Below are 19,194 nucleotides of genomic sequence, written 5' to 3'. Positions count from 1 at the left end.
CACAGGAACTGCACCTGCAGAATAGTGAGTGCAGCTCTGGGATATAATACAAGATGTACCGTAACTCAGGATCAGTACAGGATCAGTAATGTAATGTATGTGCACAGAGACTGCACCAGCAGAAGAGTGAGTGCAGCTCTGGAGTATAATACAGGATGTAACTCAGGATCAGTAATGTATTATACGCCAGAGCTGCCCTCTCTATTCTGCTGGTGCAGTCACTGTGTACATAGATTACATTACTGATCCTGAGTTACCTCCTGTATTATACTCCAGAGCCGCACTCACTATTCTGCTGGTGTAGTCACTGTGTACATACATTACATTACTGATCCTGAGTTACCTCCTGTATTATACTCCAGAGCCGCACTCACTATTCTGCTGGTGCAGTCACTGTGTACATACATTACATTACTGATCCTGAGTTACCTCCTGTATTATACTCCAGAGCTGCACTCACTATTCTGCTGGTGCAGTCTCTGTGCACATACATTACATTACTGATCCTGAGTTACCTCCTGTATTATGCTCCAGAGCTGCACTCACTATTCTGCTGGTGCAGTCACTGTGTACATACATTACATTACTGATCCTGAGTTACCTCCTGTATTATACCCCAGAGCTGCACTCACTATTCTGCTGGTGCAGTCACTGTGTACATACATTACATTACTGATCCTGAGTTACCTCCTGTATTATACTCCAGAGCTGCACTCACTATTCTGCTGGTGCAGTCACTGTGTACATACATTACATTACTGATCCTGAGTTATATCCTGTATTATACTCCAGAGCTGCACTCACTATTCTGCTGCTGCAGTCACTGTGTACATACATTATATTTCTTCGGCGCTCCATTGGGAGACCCAGACGATTGGGTGTATAGCTACTGCCTCCGGAGGCCACACAAAGTATTACACTAAAAAGTGTAAGGCCCCTCCCCTTCTGCATATACACCCCCCGTGGATCACGGGCTGCTTCAGTTTTATGCTTTGTGCGAAGGAGGTCAGACATCCACGCATAGCTCCACTGTTTTTAGTCAGCAGCAGCTGCTGACTATGTCGGATGGAAGAAAAGAGGGCCCATACTAGGGCCCCCAGCATGCTCCCTTCTCACCCCACTTTTGTCGGGTGTTTGTTAAGGTTGAGGTACCCATTGCGGGTACGGAGGCTGGAGCCCACATGCTGTTTTCCTTCCCCATCCCCCCTCGGGGCTCTGGGTGAAGTGGGATCTTACAGGTCCAGAGAACCTGCTGGATATGGAGCTGGGTATCGTCAGGGACAGGCCCTGCTACATTAAGGTACTCTGTGTCTCCGTACACATCGCGCACACACACACCAGCATTGCTGGGAGTGCTAGTGCGCCGGGGACAACAGCGCGGAGCGCTTGTGCTATTATTCACTGCAGCTTAGCTGAGTGAATTTATGTGTTAGAAACTGCCGCGCCGGCCGCTGCGGGGTGTTTTACACTGTGGCGCGGCTGGGACTTATGGTGCGCCGGGGACTTCCGCGCTGGCCGTGCACATAGGACGGCCGCGCTTATTACTCGAGTCCCCGGCTTGGCGGCCTAGTTTTCGCTTCGTTCCCGCCCCCAGCCCTGCCAGTCAGGGGTGAGGCGGGACACTGTACAGACAGTCAGCGCCGAGGGCTGGAGTCTGCTTTGCATTCTCCAGCCCCCTTCACTGGACACAGTGGGACGCCAGTTTCCCGCTCTTGTCTGGGGCACGCCCACGGCCCGCCCCTCTTCACAAGACGCCGGCAGCCATTCCTGCACGCAGTCTGGGCTGGAGAAGGGAGACAAGCTCTGGGCAACCAGTCACAGGATTCGGGCGACCACACACCCGCCTTTGGGCGGGCGGTAAGCAGCACCTGAAGTGCTGACCCCACTAATGCCATTTGTACTTTATGCCTAGATGGCTAGACTACAGCAGCAAAAAGCAAGGGTGCTAAGGCACAGGCTTTCTAGGCTGCTTGTATTGCATGTGCTGAAGTGTTCATTTGTACTTTATGCTGGTATGCTATACACTGCACTGTACGGTCGCTATTCTTGGCTATATACTCCTAGATGGCTGGACAACAGCAGCAAAAAAGCAAGGGTGCTAAGGCACAGGCTTTCTAGGCTGCTTGTATTGCATGTGCTGATGTGTTCATTTGTACTTTATGCTGGTATGCTATACATTGCACTGTACGGTCGCTATTCTTGGCTATATGCTTCTAGATGGCTAGACAACAGCAGCAAAAAAGCAAGGGTGCCAAGGCACAGGCTTTCTATGCTGCTTGTACTGCATGTGCTGAAGTGTTCATTTGTACTTTCTGCTTGTATGCTATACATTGCACTGTACGGTCGCTATTCTTGGCTATATGCTTCTAGATGGCTAGACAACAGCAGCAAAAAAGATGGGGTGCCAAGGCACAGGCTTTCTATGCTGCTTGTACTGCACGTGATACTGTTCCACACGGCAGGTTCCACTGTCCCCATTGTGTGCAATGCTCCCCTGTAGCACTTGGTCAGCCGGGGTCTCTGCTAGAGGTGGCTAAAGGAACCACCTGTGAACCCTGTCCAGGGACAGGGACGGAGTTGCAGTTTCGGCTGATAGGTCTGTGACTGTGACTAACATCTTAGAAACTTTGCAGTCCAGACGGACCATGGGCAATGTTGATACGCCCTCATTTGGAACAAATCAGTGCTCCGGGGGGGTCCCAGGCATCCCAGGGCGCAGGCTCTGACACGGACGACAGTCCCAGACAGTCTAAGCGAGCTCGCTGGGAGCGGCACTCGGCTTCATCACTGGTTAGGGTCCCAGCGGGACTCTCTGTATGATGAGGCAGACGTAGCTGATCAGGACTCTGATCCTGAGACCGCTCTCAATCCGGATACTCCGGATGGTGACGCCATAGTGAATGATCTTCTAGCGTCCATCAAGGGAATGTTGGATATTTCTCCCTCAGCTCCTCCGGCGGAGGAGTCAGCTTCACAGCAGGAGAAATCGCTTTTCAGTATCTCAAGCGTATATTGAGTACTTTTCTGGCCACTCTGACTTCAGAGAAGCAATCCGGAAACACCACACTTATCCAGATAAGCGTTCTCCAATCGTATTAAGGATACACGTTATCCTTTTTTCTCCCTGACGTGGTAAAGCGCTGGACCCAGTGTCCAAAGGTGGATCCCCCAATCTCCAGGCTTGCGGCTAGATCCATAGTTGCAGTGGAAGATGGGACTTCACTTAAAGATGCCATTGACAGACAGATGGTCCTCTGGTTGAATTCTGTCTATGAAGCTATCGGCGTGTCGGTTGCTCCGGCATTCGCAGCCGTATGGGCATTCCAAGCTTTTTCAGCTGGTCTTGCGCACGTGGACACTGTCACATGTACATCTGTGCCGCAGATGGCGTCCTTAACCTCGCAATGTCTGCATTGCGACTTACGCTATTAATGCTGTCCTGCACTCTACGAGCCGTACGTCAGTGGCGTCCGCCAACTCCGTGGTTTTACGCAGAGCCTTGTGGTTGAGGGAATGGAAAGCAGATTCTGCTTCCAAAAAAGTGCTTAACCAGTTTGCCGTTATCTGGTGACAGACTGTTTGGTGAGCGATTGGATGAAATCATTAAACAGTCCAAGGGTAAGGACTCTTCCTTACACCAGCCCAGATCAAACAACACCCAACAGAGGAAGGGACAGTCGAGGTTTCGGTCCTTCCCAGGCTCGGGCAGGTCCCAATTGTCCTCGTCCAAAAGGACTCAAAAAGCTCAGAGAGGCGCAGATTCCTGGCAGGCTCAATCACGCCCAAGGAAGGCAGCCGGAGGAACCGCTACCAAGGCGGTTTCCTCATGACGTTCAGCTCTCTCTCTCCGCATCCGCGGTCGGTGGCAGACTCTCCCGCTTTGGCGACATTTAGCTGCCACAGGTCAAAGACCGGTGGGTGAGAGACTTTTTGTCTCACGTGTACAGGATAGAGTTCTGTTCTCGTCCTCCGACTAGATTTTCAGAACTTCCTCACCTCCCGACCGAGCCGATGCTCTTCTGCAGGCAGAAGGAGTGGTAATCCCTGTTCCTCCTCAGGACCAAGATACGGTTTTTACTCCAATCTGGTTGTGGTACCAAGAAACGACGGCTCTTCCGTTCCGTTTTGGACCTAAACCTGCTCAACAAGCACGTGAAAACCAGGCGGTTCCGGATGGAATCCCTCCGCTCCGTCATTGCCTCCATATCTCAAGGAGATTTCCTAGCGTCAATAGACATCAGGATGCTTATCTCCACGTGCCGATTGCTCCAGAGCACCGGTGTTGGCTACGATTCGTTATTGAAGACGAGCATCTTCAGTTCGTAGCCCTGCCCTTCGGTCTGGCGACAGCCCCACGGCTTTTCACAAGTTCATGGCAGCAGTGGGAGTAGTCCTGCACTCTCAGGGTCACTCTGTGATCCCTTACTTGGACGATCTACTTGTCAAGGCACCCTCTCAAGAGGCATGCCAACACAGCCTGAACGTGGCGCTGGAGACTCTCCAGAGTTTCGGGTGGATCATAAACTTTTCAAAGTTAAATCTGACACCTACCCAATCGCTGACATATCTTGGCATGGAGCTTCACACTCTCTCAGCGATAGTGCAGCTCCCGCTGGACATACAGCGTTCACTACAGACGGGGGTGCAGTCTCTCCTTCAAGGCCAGTCACACCCCTTAAGACGCCTCATGCAGAGGCAGTCCTTTTCGCGCAGTTTCATCTGCGTCCACTTCTATAGGACATTCTTCACCAATGGGATGAGAAGTCAACGTCCCTAGACAGGAACGTACCCCTTTCTCAGACGGGCAAGGACTCTCTTCAGAGGAGTCCACCCCTCAGATCAATGTTCTGGAAATCTGGGCAGGGTATCTTGCCCTGCAAGCCTTCCAGCAGAGGCTGGAAGGCAAACAGATCCGAATTCAGCCGGACAACTTCGCAGCGGTGGCATACATCAACCACCAAGGCGGAACACGCAGTCGGCAAGCCTCCCAGGAAGTCCGGCGGCTTCTGATGTGGGTGGAAGACAGAGCATACACCATATCCGCAGTTCACATCCCGGGCGTAGAAAACTGGGAAGCAGACTTCCTCAGTCGCCAGGGCATGGACGCAGGGGAATGGTCTCTGCCCCGGACGGGTCTCAAGAAATCTGTAGCCGCTGGGGGAGGCCGGACGTCGACCTAATGGCGTCTCGGCACAACAACAAGGGCCCGATTTTCATGGCGCGGTCTCACGATCAAAGAGCTCTGGCGGCAGGCGCCTTAGTTCAGGATTGGTCGCAGTTCCAGCTACCCTATGTGTTTCCCCCTCTGACACTGTTGCCCAGAGGGCTACGCAAGATCAGCTCCGATTGCCGCCGCGCCATCCTCGTCGCCCCAGACTGGCCGAGGAGGTCGTGGTACCTGCATCTGTGGCATCTCACGGTCGGCCAACCGTGGGCACTACCAGACCGGCCAGACTTACTGTCCCAAGGGCCGTTTTTTCCATCTGAATTCTACAGCCCTGAACCTGACTGGTGGCCATTGAGTCCTGGATCCTAGCGTCTTCAGGATTATCTCAAGACGTCATTGTCACCATGAGACGGGCTAGGAAGCCGACGTCTGCCGAGATCCACCACAAGACGTGGAAGATATTCTTATCTTAGTGCTCTGCTCAGGGAGTGTCTCCCTGGACATTTGCATTGCCTACTTTTCCTTCCTTCCTGCAATCTGGTTTGGGAAAAGGTTTGTCGCTCGGCTCCCTTAACGGACGAGTCCCAGCGCTGTCTGTATTCTTTCAGAAGCGCATAGGGCGACTTCCTCAGGTACGCACGTTCCTGCAGGGGGTTTGTCACATTGTCCCTCCGTACAAGAGGCCGTTAGACCCATGGGATCTGAACAGGGTACTAATTGCTCTCCAGGAGCCGCCCTTTGAGCCTCTGAGGGATGTTTCACTTTCTCGACTTTCACAGAAAGTGGCCTTTTTGGTAGCGGTCACGTCTCTTCAGAGAGTGTCCGAACTCGCAGCGCGGTCATCCAAAGCTCCCTTCTTGGTGTTTCACCAAGACAAGGTAGCGCTGCGCCTGATTCCGGGGTTTCTCCCTAAGGTGGTATCCCCCTTTTCATCTCAGTCAGGATATCTCCTTACCTTCCTTTTGTCCTCATCCAGTTCATCGATATGAATTGGATTTGTATTTGTTGGATCTGATGAAAGCACTCAGAATCTACATTTCCCGCACGGCGCCCCTGCGCCGCTCGGATGCACCCTTTGTACTTGTCGCTGGTCAGCGCAAAGGGTCGCAGGCTTCCAAATCCACCCTGGCTCGATGGATCAAGGAACCAATTCTTGAAGCCTACCGTTCTGCTGGGCTTCCGGTTCCATCAGGGCCGAAGGCCCATTCTACCAGAGCCGTGGGTGCGTCCTGGACATTACGGCACCAGGCTACGGCTCAGCAGGTGTGCCAGGCGGCTACCTGGGCGAGTCTGCACACCTTCACCAAGCGTTATCAGGTGCATGCCTACGCTTAGGCGGATGCCAGCCTAAGTAGAAGAGTCCTGCAGGCGGCGGTTGCCTCCATGTAGGGAAGGGCTGTTTTTACAGTCCAAACTTGAGGTATTAATTTACCCACCCAGGGACTGCTTTTGGACGTCCCAATCGTCTGGGTCTCCCAATGGAGCGCCGAAGAAGAAGGGAATTTTGTTACTTACCGTAAATTCCTTTTCTTCTAGCTCCAATTGGGAGACCCAGCACCCGCCCCTGTTCCTTCGGGATTTTTTGGTTGTTCGGGTACACATGTTGTTCATGTTGAATGGTTTCAGTTCTCCGATGTTCCTTCGGATTGAATTGTTTAACCAGTTATTGGCTTTCCTCCTTCTTGCTTTTGCACTAAAACTGAAGCAGCCCGTGATCCACGGGGGGTGTATATGCAGAAGGGGAGGGGCCTTACACTTTTTAGTGTAATACTTTGTGTGGCCTCCGGAGGCAGTAGCTATACACCCAATCGTCTGGGTCTCCCAATTGGAGCTAGAAGAAAAGGAATTTACGGTAAGTAACAAAATTCCCTTCTTTCTGTATTCTACTCCAGAGTTACAATCGCCATTTTGCCATCTCCAGAGCTGTATTGTTACAATATATCAGACGGTTTCTCCACCTCAGGGGACAGGATAATTTCGCTGACGCCTGTTTGGTTTACAAAACACTGAATAGACTTCTACAGGGTAACAGACCCTCAGCTGTGAGCAGCGCCGGTGCAGACCCCCCTCCGTCCTCTGCCTGTTAATAAGTTTTTTTTTTTCTGATAGCAAAGCACAGGTCTTGTAAATGATTGTGGAACGGACTACACAATGATTAGAAAACATGGCGGCTTTCTTCTAAAATAGCGCCACAACGTATACAGGTCATCTCTGGTATTGCAGCTGTAACACTAGACATGGACAGGTGTGGCGCTGTTTCTGGAGGAAAGCCGCCATGTCTACATAAAGCTTTACAATCCAACAGCATTTCATACAAGGACAGTGCCCGGACGCCGAAAACTACTGCACCTGCATCTGATTGTAGATCCACTCCAAGAAGACCGTAACGTTGCCGTACACTCCGGGCTTATTACGCTGGGCACAACCGGACCCCCAGCTCGTGTCCCCGACAAGCCACCATAAACTGTTTGTCTTCGTGACCAGAGGGCCACCGCTGTCACCCTGCAGAGGTAGAAGAAATGATTTCGGGCTCTGATAAATAACAACTATGGCTGCAGAAAGCCACCACTAGGGGGAGCTAATTCTTTATCGATGTATACAGGGTTATAGAGGGCTCTGATAAATGACAATTGTGGCTACAAAAAGCCACCACTAGGGGGAGATAATTCATTATCGATGTATACAGGGTTATAGAGGGCTCTGATAAATGACAATTGTGGTTGCAGAAAGCCATCACTAGGGGGAGCTAATTGCTTATGGATGTATACAAGGATGTGATAAATGACAATTGTGGTTGCAGAAAGCCACCACTAGAGGGAGCTAATTGTTTGAATTTACACATAGCTTTGCATTGCTGCTGGAGACATAAAACGGCAGGAGATTTTTAATATTCCACCAACAACAATAATGAATTGCAAAGGTTTATACACTAAGGATTCTTCTTAATTTTCTGGTCCTTCTTACCTGACAGGTATCGACGCCCCCAGAGAGGTAACCGGCGCAGATCATGGTGGAGGTGATGACTCCATTGTAAACGGAGGGAGTATTGCAGACGGCGGAGCTGATTAGCGGAATATTAGCCGCCATCAGGACGTTGGACGTGGACCCTGAGGAGCAAGACACGGAGGTGAAGCCACAGATCACACCCGGAGGTATCACGAGTGCCGGAGGAGATGGTGAAAAGGACGCAAAATGCACAAGGAATAAAACAAATAGTGCAAATCCAGAGGAAAAAGAAATATATTCAGATTTATTCATCCGATATTTAGACTTTTTATACACAAATATTGGGCCATCTCTAATAAATGTAATTAATTCTGCAACTTGCCACAACCCATTTTAGCCATTTTTAGTTTTGAACTCTATATCACACCATGTATGTTCCTCCAGAGCTGCACTCACTACACTGCATTACATTACTGATCCTGAGTTACCTCCTGTATTATACTCCAGAGCTGCACTCACTATTCTGCTGGTGCAGTCCCTGTGTACATACATTATATTACTGATCCTGAGTTACCTCCTGTATTATACTCCAGAGCTGCACTCACTATTCTGCTGGTGCAGTCCCTGTACATTACTTAATACGTTTTTGAAAAACTAAAGCAAAAATTGCAAAAATTAAAAAAAAAAGTAAAACTGGAACCTAACTTGTGATTGTGTGAACTTTGCATTAATTTTCCGCCATTACTGTGATCATATTTAGCGCATTTATTTCCTTACCCCCTTGATACGTGTGCCCCCACCCGGAGATCCAGCAGGACTGTGCACTCGTCCATGGCATTTCATCATTGGGTAAACAGACAGGCTTTATGTTATTATCTGCAAGGAAAAGAAGGTTTTATATATTTAAAAGGAACTTTTCATGTCAACAAAACGCTATTGATCTGCACATATGGGGTTAATCTGAAGGTTAATAGCGCTCTGATGCCGTGTGGCCACCACACTAGGAGCTCAGCTACCAGGAGGAAAGGAACTTTATTCCTCCGGGCAGCCTCTGGCTTTGTCATAGAGGCACTTATTACATAGTGAGTGGTGGTTGTAACCACCCCAGACACTGGCAGACAGTTAGCTCTGGACTGATGCACTGCTGAGCCGGCGGTCAGTACATAGTGAGTATCAGCTGTAACCGCCCCCAGCATTAACTGACAGCCGGCTCTGGACTGATGCACTGCTGAGGCGGCAATCAGTGCATAGTGAGTATCAGCTGTAACTGCCCCCAGCACTGACTGACAGCCAGCTCTGGTTTGATGCACTTTTGAGCCGGCGGTCACTAAATGGAGAGTAGAAGCTGTAACCACCCCCAGCACTGACTGACAGCCGTCTCTGGATTGATGCACTGCTGAGCTTGCTGTTAGTATATAGCGAGAGGCAGCTATAACCACCCAGCACTAACTGATGGCTGGCTCTGGACTGATGCACTGCTGAGCTGGCTCCAGCTTTCAGTGCATAGTGAGCAGCAGCTGTAACCATCTCCAGCACTGACTGACAGCCGGCTCTGGATTGATGTTAGTATATAGCGAGCGGTGTCTGTAACCGCCCCCAGCACTGACTGACAGCCGGCTCTGGGTTGATGCGCTGCTGAGCCGGCTGTTAGTGTATAGCGAGTAGCAGCTGTAACCACCTCCAGCACTGACAGCTGGCTCTGGACTGATGCACTGCTGAGCCGGCTGTTAGTGTTATTACATTACGGCTTTACTATTGCTGAATAGGTTGGAAGGCAGCGGCAAAGTTCTTGGTGAAAAAAGTAAATGCCCCCCCCCCCCCCACCGTCTAGGCCACTTACTAGTAAATGATAAACTGGTCTTTAGCTTCATCAGGGCGATGTCATTATTCTTTGTTTCAGTGTCGTAATTGGGATGAGAAATGACCCTCTCCACATAATACGGTAGACCACCAGATTTTTGGATGGATCCAGCATAAACCGTCCATACCGGAGCGTAAGAGTAACGCCTAAAACCAAAATAACGGCAGGTTAGAGAGGAACGCAAGACCAATTCCCTTGTCCAATTTGAACCATTTCTGCCTTATTTCGGTCCTAGGAAATTAGCCATTTTTTTATTGATCCTTCTGTCTCTGACTTTCTGTAAGGTAACTGTCTGCAGCAGGAGCTCTCCCCCACTGGTCTCTGGGCAATGGCAGTCTATAGATCCTAGGCCTCTCCCTCTTTAAGCCTCACTTCCTCAACTTTCCCTCAGCCATTTTCTTACTCTTCATCCTGCTTTACATAATATTTCCCCTGTTTCACCCATTTTCTTTTCACTAAATCTATTGGGCAGACCTTGTCCATACAATATATCCTTAATTATGATGCATATATACATATATGTTATTTAAAGGAGGATCTGTCACTTGCCATATAAGTGTAAATTTTGTACCTGGAGTAAAAGCCGCCGTTCTCCTGAATCCGGCGATGTTTTTCTTTTTTTCCTGCGCCCCTCCATTCCTGAGATATAGACCACTCTTCCTTGCATGCAAATTAAGTATTATTATCCAACTGGGCGTGATCATTAAGACCACACCCACTTAGATATGGGGAAAAAAAGAGCTGTAGCTCAAGAACGGAGAGGCGTAGGAAAAAAAGAAAAACAGCGCCGGATTCAGGAGAACGGCGGCTTTTACACCAGGTACAAAAATTAAACATTTTTTGGCAAGTGACAGGTTTGCTGTAATGACTTACCCTTCCACACAATGCGCTGCTGTGACAATCCAATCAGGAGTGATGATGGACCCTCCGCAGACGTGAGACTGTCCGATCTGCAGACTCACTTGCCATGGCCAATCTCCACTTTTAGCTGCAGTTCCGCCAACTATCCTGGTGGACGACGCCTGCTTGGTTGATTGACCGCAATCTATAGGTGAAAACAACCCCAAAACAATGAATACATAACATACAGAACCCAAGATAATCAGAAATGGAAAAAGGAGATGGGAAGTGTCCACGGGATGAGATCCTGGGCATTGTAGTGGTTTGGCTTACCTATGCACCTCAGTGAGATCACCTTGCCAGACGGGCAGTAATCCCTGCAAAACATAAAGACAATATAAAAACATAAAGAAATTAATAATCCTCTACCGTTTTATGTACACAGCTCCTATGCAGATCAATACAGTTTCCCACACAGATTATTAAGCTGTGAGACCGTAAGGAATGACCATACGGAACGCAGGTTTGTTATATGCAACCTTGGAAGCACATAAGTCTGCACTGGAGCTGTATACACAAAACGGAAGAGCATTTTTTTTTCTTTTTTCATTTTGTATCAAGATGGATGGATGGATCATACCTTGTCCTAATACTTGTATATAACTTGTTGAACGACACGCTGGTATTTACACTGGCAAAAGGATTTAAATCCGATGTAACAGGTTCCAAAAAATAATTATAATAACTGGACCTGGAAGGGAGAAAAAGGTTAAAGTACAGGGCAGTATATTGCAGCACGGCTCTCATGGGGCAATGTGCTCGGTAGTGACTTACACTGGCTGGTACTTACTGGGGCAGTGTAGTCCTAGGACAGTATTTATGATTGAGGTCTCTGATAAAGGGGAATTTCTCACTGTTGCGGTGTCAGTATTAAGATGTTTTAGGGGTACTTTGCCTGGAACTGTAAAGGGGTACTGTACGTGACACTGCTGTAGGGGTGATGGGCCTGGCGTGGCTGTAAGGCTGCTGTACCTGGTGTAATTGGTGGGGTCCTGAGACCAGCACCACTGTGAGGGCGGCATCAGTAGCGGGAGCACCTAGGAGGGCACAGTCAATGACAGGAGCATCGGGGAACACAGCATCTAATACAGGAGCACAAAGGAGGGACCAATAAAGGACAGGAGCACCAAGTAGGAGAGCGTCAATAGCAGGAGCACGGGGGAGGGGACCCACTAATGACCGGAGTATCGGGGAGGGTGCCGCCAATGAAGGGGGCACCAGGGGGAGTCCCCCCAATGAAGGCACTACTGGGGACGGCACAGTCAATGATGAGAGTCCCTCATGGGGTATGTCTGGAGCTTTGGTGAGGGCAGTGCCAATGACGTGAGCACCGAGCAGGGCTCTGCCATTGGAGGGATCACCGAGGAGGGCGCTGTGAATGACTGAAGCACCGAGGAGAGTGTCACCAATGATAGGAACATCATGGAGAATGCTGCCAATAAATGGAGTACTGGGGAGCGTGCAATCAATAAATGGGGCACCAGGGAGGGTGCAGCCAATAAATGGAGCACCTGGGAGCATGCAGCCAATAAATGGAGCACCTGGGAGGGTGCAGCCAATAAATGGAGCACCTGGGAAAGTGCAGCCAATAAATGGAGCATCTGGGAGGGTGCAGCCAAAAAATGGAGCACCTGGGAGGGTGCAGCCAATAAGTGGAGCACCAGATAGGGTGCAGCCAATCAGTGGAGCACCAGGGAGCATGCAATCAATAAATGGAGCACCAGGGAGGGTGCAGCCAATAAATGGAGCATCTGGGAGGGTGCAGCCAATAAATGGAGCACCAGGAAGGGTGCAGCCAATAAATAGAGCATCTGGGAGGGTGCAGCCAATAAATAGAGCATCTGGGAGGGTGCAGCCAAAAAATGGAGCACCAGGGAGGGTGCAGCCAATAAATAGAGCATCTGGGAGGGTGCAGCCAATAAATAGAGCATCTGGGAGGGTGCAGCCAATAAATAGAGCACCTGGGAGGGTGCAGCCAATAAATGGAGTACCTGGGAGGGTGCAGCCAATAAATAGAGCACCTGGGAGGGTGCAGCCAATAAATAGAGCATCTGGGAGGGTGCAGCCAATAAATAGAGCACCTGGGAGGGTGCAGCCAATAAATGGAGTACCTGGGAGGGTGAAGCCAATAAATGGAGCATCTGGGAGGGTGCAGCCAATGACAGGAGCACAAGGGAGGGTGCAGCCAATAAATGGAGCACCTGGGAGGGTGCAGCCAATAAATGGAGCACCAGGGAGGGTGCAGCCAATGACTGGAGCACCTGGGAGGGTGCAGCCAATAAATGGAGCACCTGGGAGGCTGCAGCCAATATTTGGAGCATCTGGGAGGGTGCAGCCAATGACGGGAGCATAGGCATAGGGTAACAACAAAGATGAAAACACCGGTGAGGGAGCAGGCAATGATACGAGGCGGCGTCAATGATGGAAGCATCAGAGCTGGTTCTGTTGTGGCGGTGTTGTTGCTTTCTCGCTGCAATTGGCACAATGATAGCTGGCATTCTATGGGGTGCTCGTGTTGTATTGAGCAGATTTCCCTTTGGGGCACAAAAAGGACTTGCCCCAATCTTGACTTATACTACCAAATAGGATGGACTCTCTATACTTGATGAATTCCCAGGTCATTTGCAATAGGAAAGACTTTGGAGCTCGATCCCCGGACATGGCAGTGACTACCGGACGACACGGGTCAGTCCTCCGCTCACCTCTTGTAGCCCATAGACTGGCAGACCATGGGGCCATACACTGAATTCCAGTCATCGAAGCAAACGCTCAGCCATGAAGACTGTGCCGGAGAATAGGCTTGTAATACAAAGCTTTGGCCGTACAGCCGCACTGGAAGAACAGGAAAACACATTACTGATGTATAAGATTGATTAGAGATACATTCGCAGCTTATTTTACAGTTTAAGGTGATCTAGTCTTCTGTTCATAAAGCTTAGTATTATCAAGACCTCCGCTGCCGGTTACTGAATGTAAAAAGTGCCATAAACCTCTACAAAATACGTCCATACAATGAAGCCAGTGCCCAAATAATACCTCCATACAATGCCTAAATAATGCCTCCATACAATGCCTAAATAATACCACCATACAATGCCTAAATAATACCACCATACAATGCCTAAATAATACCTCCATACAATGCCTAACTAATACCTCCATACAATGCCTAACTAATACCTCCATACAATGCCTAACTAATACCTCCATACAATGCCTAAATAATACCTCCATACAATGCCGAAATAATACCACCATACAATGCCTAAATAATACTATCATACAATGCCTAAATAATACCTCCATATAATGCCTAAATAATACCTCCATACATTGCCTAAATAATACCTCCATACAATGTCTAAATAATAACTTCATACAATGCCTAAATAATACCACCATACAATGCCTAAATAATAAAACCAAACAATGCCTAAATAATACCTCCATACAATGCCTAAATAATACCTCAATACAATGCCTAAATAATACCTCCATACAATGCCTAAATAATACCTCCATTCAATGCCTAAATAATACCTCCATACAATACCTAAATAATACCTCCATACAATGCCTAAATAATACCTCCATACAATCCCTAAATAATACCTCCATACAATCCCTAAATAATACCACCATACAATGCCTAAATAATAAAACCAAACAATGCCTAAATAATACCTCCATACAACGCCTAAATAATACCTCAATACAATGCCTAAATAATACCTCCATTCAATGCCTAAATAATACCTCCATACAATGCCTAAATAATACCTCCATACAATGCCTAAATAATACCTCCATACAATCCCTAAATAATACCATCATACAATGCCTAAATAATACCTCCATACAATGCCTAAATAACACCACCATACAGTATCCAAGTTCTAACATAAACTGTAGTGACCACATCAAACGATTGTATATTGCAACACAGTTCTGCCATTTATTACTCAAAGATAACCGCTAGTGTTCATGTGTGATACCGCCATACAGTATCCACATACCCATACCGTACAGCCCAGATAATGACCAAATAACAATGATGATATTGTATTAGAACACATATAATACTGCAGTTTCCACATAATACAGAAAAAAAAAAATAGTAAAGGATAAAAAAAAAACCCAGATCTAAACAATGACTAAATAACGTTGCCATACAGTAAATATATAAAACTACTATAGACAGCCGGCATTACACCAGGATATATTAAATACACAATACTGCCATGCATTTCCTACATAATACTGCCATGTAGTTTCCATATAATACTGTCATATAGTTCCAATATAACTTCCATATACTTCCCACACATCACTACCGTACAGTCCCCATATAATATTGTCATATAGTTCCCATATAATACTGCCATATACTTCATACAGAATACTGACAGAGTTTTAACATATTACTACCATATGCAATTAGAGATCCAAAGTAATGCTAGTACCATATGCTTATATTACTGTATTACAGTCTACACATTATACTGCCATATGGTCCCCACATAATACTGCTATATACTTCCTATATGCTAGCATTATTTTTTGTTGCCAGTTGATCAGTTATCCCTCATGACAGACATATTTATTTTTTCTTTTTATAGATGAGGATTTGGATCCTTAAATCCCCATGTCCTTCATATCAGGGGCATACTGTATTCCTACTGCAGCCACTAGAGGGCGCTCACTATAGAAAGTTTTACAGCTGCCATTGCGCTCAATGATAAATGTGCCCCTTGTGGTGGTAGATGGTATTACAACCCATAACCGGTATTTTTCGTCCTATAGTGCTGATACATACCACAATACGACTCATCCTCCCCATTCGGGCAGTCGGCTGTGCCGTCACACCACTGAGAAGACTGGACACAACTCGAGGAGGTTCCACATTTTTTTTGACACTTCGCAGTCACTGGATCATGAAGACGACATGAGATGGAACGTGACAACATTTATTTTAGAATTTTGTATTTAGCAAATGTTATTTCATTTAAAAATTGGCACAGATTAATTTCTTAAAATATCTTGAACAAATGAAGAAAAAAAAAATAAAAATAAAAAAATTGTGCTTCCTGCGGTCACCACTAGAGGGAGCTGATGAGATGGATGTTTATAGCACAAACTGTAGCTCCCTCTAGTGGCCGGAGATTCCAAAGCAATGACAGGCAGGTTTCTTATTCCCGACCACAGCAGCTGCTATTATTTTATGTTTCTAAGGATGGAAAATTCCTTTATGTATATTGTAAAATGTTTGCATCTTATTGATTTTCATTTTAGTTTTCATGTTACAGTTTAACCATAAATAAAAACGTACAAAAATACCAGCAGAGTGCTGCAATAATGATGACAGCTGCTGCCAGGATGATGATCGTCACAGCTATACATATAATCTTTTTTCTACCTGAAAGAAAAACAACAAAGAACAGTATTATAGTAGTTATATTCTTGTACATAGGGGTCAGTAGTATAGTAGTTATATTCTTGTACATAGGGGCAGTATTATAGTAGCTATATTCTTGTACATAGGGAGCAGTATTATAGCAGTTATATTCTTGTACATAGCAGCAGTATTATAGTAGTTATATTCTTGTACATAGCAGCAGTATTATAGTAGTTATATTCTTGTACATAGGAGCAGTATTATAGTAGTTATATTCTTGTACATAGGGGCAGTATTATAGTAGTTATATTCTTGTACATAGGGGCAGTATTATAGTAGTTATAGTCTTGTACATAGAGGGCAGTATTATAGTAGTTATATTCTTGTACATAGGGGCAGCATTATAGTAGTTATATTCCTGTACATAGGAGCAGTATTATAGTAGTTATATTCTTGTACATAGGGGGCAGTATTATAGTAGTTATAGTCTTGTACATAGGGGTCAGTATTATAGTAGTTATATTCTTGTACATAGGGGCAGTATTATAGTAGTTATAGTCTTGTACATAGGAGCAGTATTATAGTAGTTATACTCTTGTACATAGGGGGCAGTATTATAGTAGTTATATTCTTGTACGTAGGGGACACTATTATAGTAGTTATATTCTTGTACATAGGAGCAGTATTATAGTAGTTACATTCTTGTACATAGGGGCAGTATTATAGTAGTTATATTCTTGTACATAGGGGGCAGTATTATAGTAGTTATATTCTTGTACATAGGGGGCAGTATTATAGTAGTTATATTTTTGTACATAGGGGGCAGTATTATAGTAGTTATATTCTTGTACATAGGAGCAGTATTATAGTAGTTATATTCTTGTACATAGGGGCAGTATTATAGTAGTTATATTCTTGTACATAGGAGCAGTATTATAGTAGTTATATTCTTGTATATATTATTATTATTATTATTATTATTTATTATTATAGCGCCATTTATTCCATGGCGCTTTACAAGTGAAAGAGGGTATACGTACAACAATCATTAACAGTACAAGACAGACTGGTATAGGAGGAGAGAGGACCCTGCCCGTGAGGGCTCACAGTCTACAGGGAATGGGTGATGGTACAATAGGTGAGGACAGAGCTGGTTGCGCAGTGGTCTACTGGGCTGAGGGCTATTGTAGGTTGTAGGCTTGTTGGAAGAGGTGGGTCTTGAGGTTCCTCTTGAAGCTTTCCACGGTAGTGGAGAGTCTGATGTGCTGAGGTAGAGCGTTCCAGAGTATGGGGGATGCACGGGAGAAGTCTTGTACACGATTGTGGGAAGAGGAAATAAGAGAGGAGCAGAGAAGAAGATCTTGTGAGGATCTAAGGTTGCGTGCAGGTAGGTACTGGGAGACTAGGTCACAGATGTAGGGAGGAGACAGGTTGTGCATGGCTTTGTATGTCATGGTTAATGTTTTGAACTGGAGTCGTTGGGCGATGGGAAGCCAGTGAAGGGATTGGCAGAGTGGCGAGGCTGGGGAGTAGCGAGGGGAGAGGTGGATTAAGCGGGCTGCAGAGTTTAGGATAGATTGGAGGGGTGCAAGAGTGTTGGAAGGGAGGCCAGAGAGCAGGAGGTTGCAGTAGTCGAGGCGGGAGATGATGAGGGCATGCACTAATGTTTTTGAAGATTCTTGGTTAAGAAAAGCACGGATCCGGGAGATATTTTTGAGTTGTAATCGGCATGAGTTGAAGAGGGCTTGGATGTAAGGCTTGAAGGATAGAGCAGAGTCGAGGGTTACTCCAAGGCAACGAGCTTGTGAGACTGGGGTGAGTGAGCAACCATCAAGTTTGATGGAAAGGCTTGTTGGAGGAGGTGAGTGAGGAGGAGGAAAGACAATAAACTCTGTTTTGTCCATGTTAAGTTTTAGGAATCGTGCAGAGAAGAAGGATGAAATAGCAGACAAACATTGTGGTATTTTGGTTAGTAGAGAGGTAATGTCAGGTCCAGAGAGGTAGATCTGTGTGTCATCGGCATAGAGATGATACTGGAAGCCGTGGGACTCTATGAGCTGTCCCAAGCCGAAGGTATAGATGGAGAACAGCAGGGGTCCAAGAACTGAGCCTTGAGGGACACCGACAGATAGGGGGCGAGCTGAGGAAGTGGTGTGAGAATGGGAGACGCTGAAAGTTCGGTCGGTTAGGTATGAGGAGATCCAAGATAGGGCCAAGTCTGTGATGCCCAGAGATGAGAGAATCTGTAGTAGGAGGGAATGGTCTACTGTGTCGAAGGCAGAGGACAGGTCCAGGAGGAGGAGGATAGAGTAGTGTCGCTTGGCTTTGGCGGTTAGTAGATCATTGGTGACTTTGGTTAGGGCAGTTTCGGTAGAATGATGTGGTCGGAAGCCAGATTGAAGCCGGTCAAAGAGGGAGCAGGAGGAGAGGTATGAGGACAATTCAAGATGGACATGCTGTTCCAGTAGTTTTGAGGCATAGGGGAGAAGGGATATGGGGCGATAGTTTGACACAGAGGATGGGTCAAGGGAGGGCTTTTTGAGGATGGGTGTAATAGAGGCATGTTTAAAGCATGAAGGGAATACACCACTTGCTAGTGATAGGTTGAAGAGATGGGTTAGGGCTGGGATGAGGACTGCAGTGATGTTGGGGATGAGGTGCGATGGGAGCGGGTCCAGTGCACAGGTGGTTAGATGTGATCTTGAGAGTAGAGTGGAGAGATTGTTTTCTGTCATGGTGGAGAAGCTGGATTTGGAGGAAGAGGGATGAGTAGCTATGATGAGGGGCTGTGGTGATTGTGGGCCAAAGCTTGCTCTGATGGTGTCAATCTTCCGCTTGAAGAAAGAGGCAAAGTCTTCAGCTGAGATGAGAGGAGAGGGAGGTGGTGCCGGAGGACGGAGGAGAGAATTGAAAGTGTTGAATAGC

At 47.0% G+C, this 19,194-nt stretch overlaps 1 protein-coding gene across 2 annotated transcripts in view; it reads right to left on the bottom strand.

Moving 5' to 3' along the window:
* The window catches only part of TMPRSS2 (transmembrane serine protease 2), a 95,666-nt gene that overhangs the window by 15,620 nt on the left and 60,852 nt on the right, over window positions 1–19,194 (bottom strand). For both annotated transcript variants that reach the window (XM_075334955.1, XM_075334956.1), the window contains exons 4-13: window positions 16,204–16,290; window positions 15,691–15,801; window positions 13,577–13,706; window positions 11,455–11,565; window positions 11,148–11,191; window positions 10,848–11,019; window positions 9,954–10,120; window positions 8,891–8,989; window positions 8,132–8,274; window positions 7,517–7,669 (exon numbers count right to left, since the gene is read on the bottom strand). In XM_075334955.1, the coding sequence (XP_075191070.1) occupies window positions 7,517–7,669; window positions 8,132–8,274; window positions 8,891–8,989; window positions 9,954–10,120; window positions 10,848–11,019; window positions 11,148–11,191; window positions 11,455–11,565; window positions 13,577–13,706; window positions 15,691–15,801; window positions 16,204–16,290 (1,217 nt within the window). The remainder of the gene's footprint in view (window positions 1–7,516; window positions 7,670–8,131; window positions 8,275–8,890; window positions 8,990–9,953; window positions 10,121–10,847; window positions 11,020–11,147; window positions 11,192–11,454; window positions 11,566–13,576; window positions 13,707–15,690; window positions 15,802–16,203; window positions 16,291–19,194) is intronic.

Source organism: Anomaloglossus baeobatrachus, chromosome 2, assembly GCF_048569485.1.
Source record: "Anomaloglossus baeobatrachus isolate aAnoBae1 chromosome 2, aAnoBae1.hap1, whole genome shotgun sequence".
Classification (NCBI taxonomy): Eukaryota; Metazoa; Chordata; class Amphibia; order Anura; family Aromobatidae; genus Anomaloglossus; species Anomaloglossus baeobatrachus.
The sequence above is the reverse complement of the archived record's forward strand: the minus strand, read 5'-3'. Positions and strand labels throughout refer to the sequence as shown.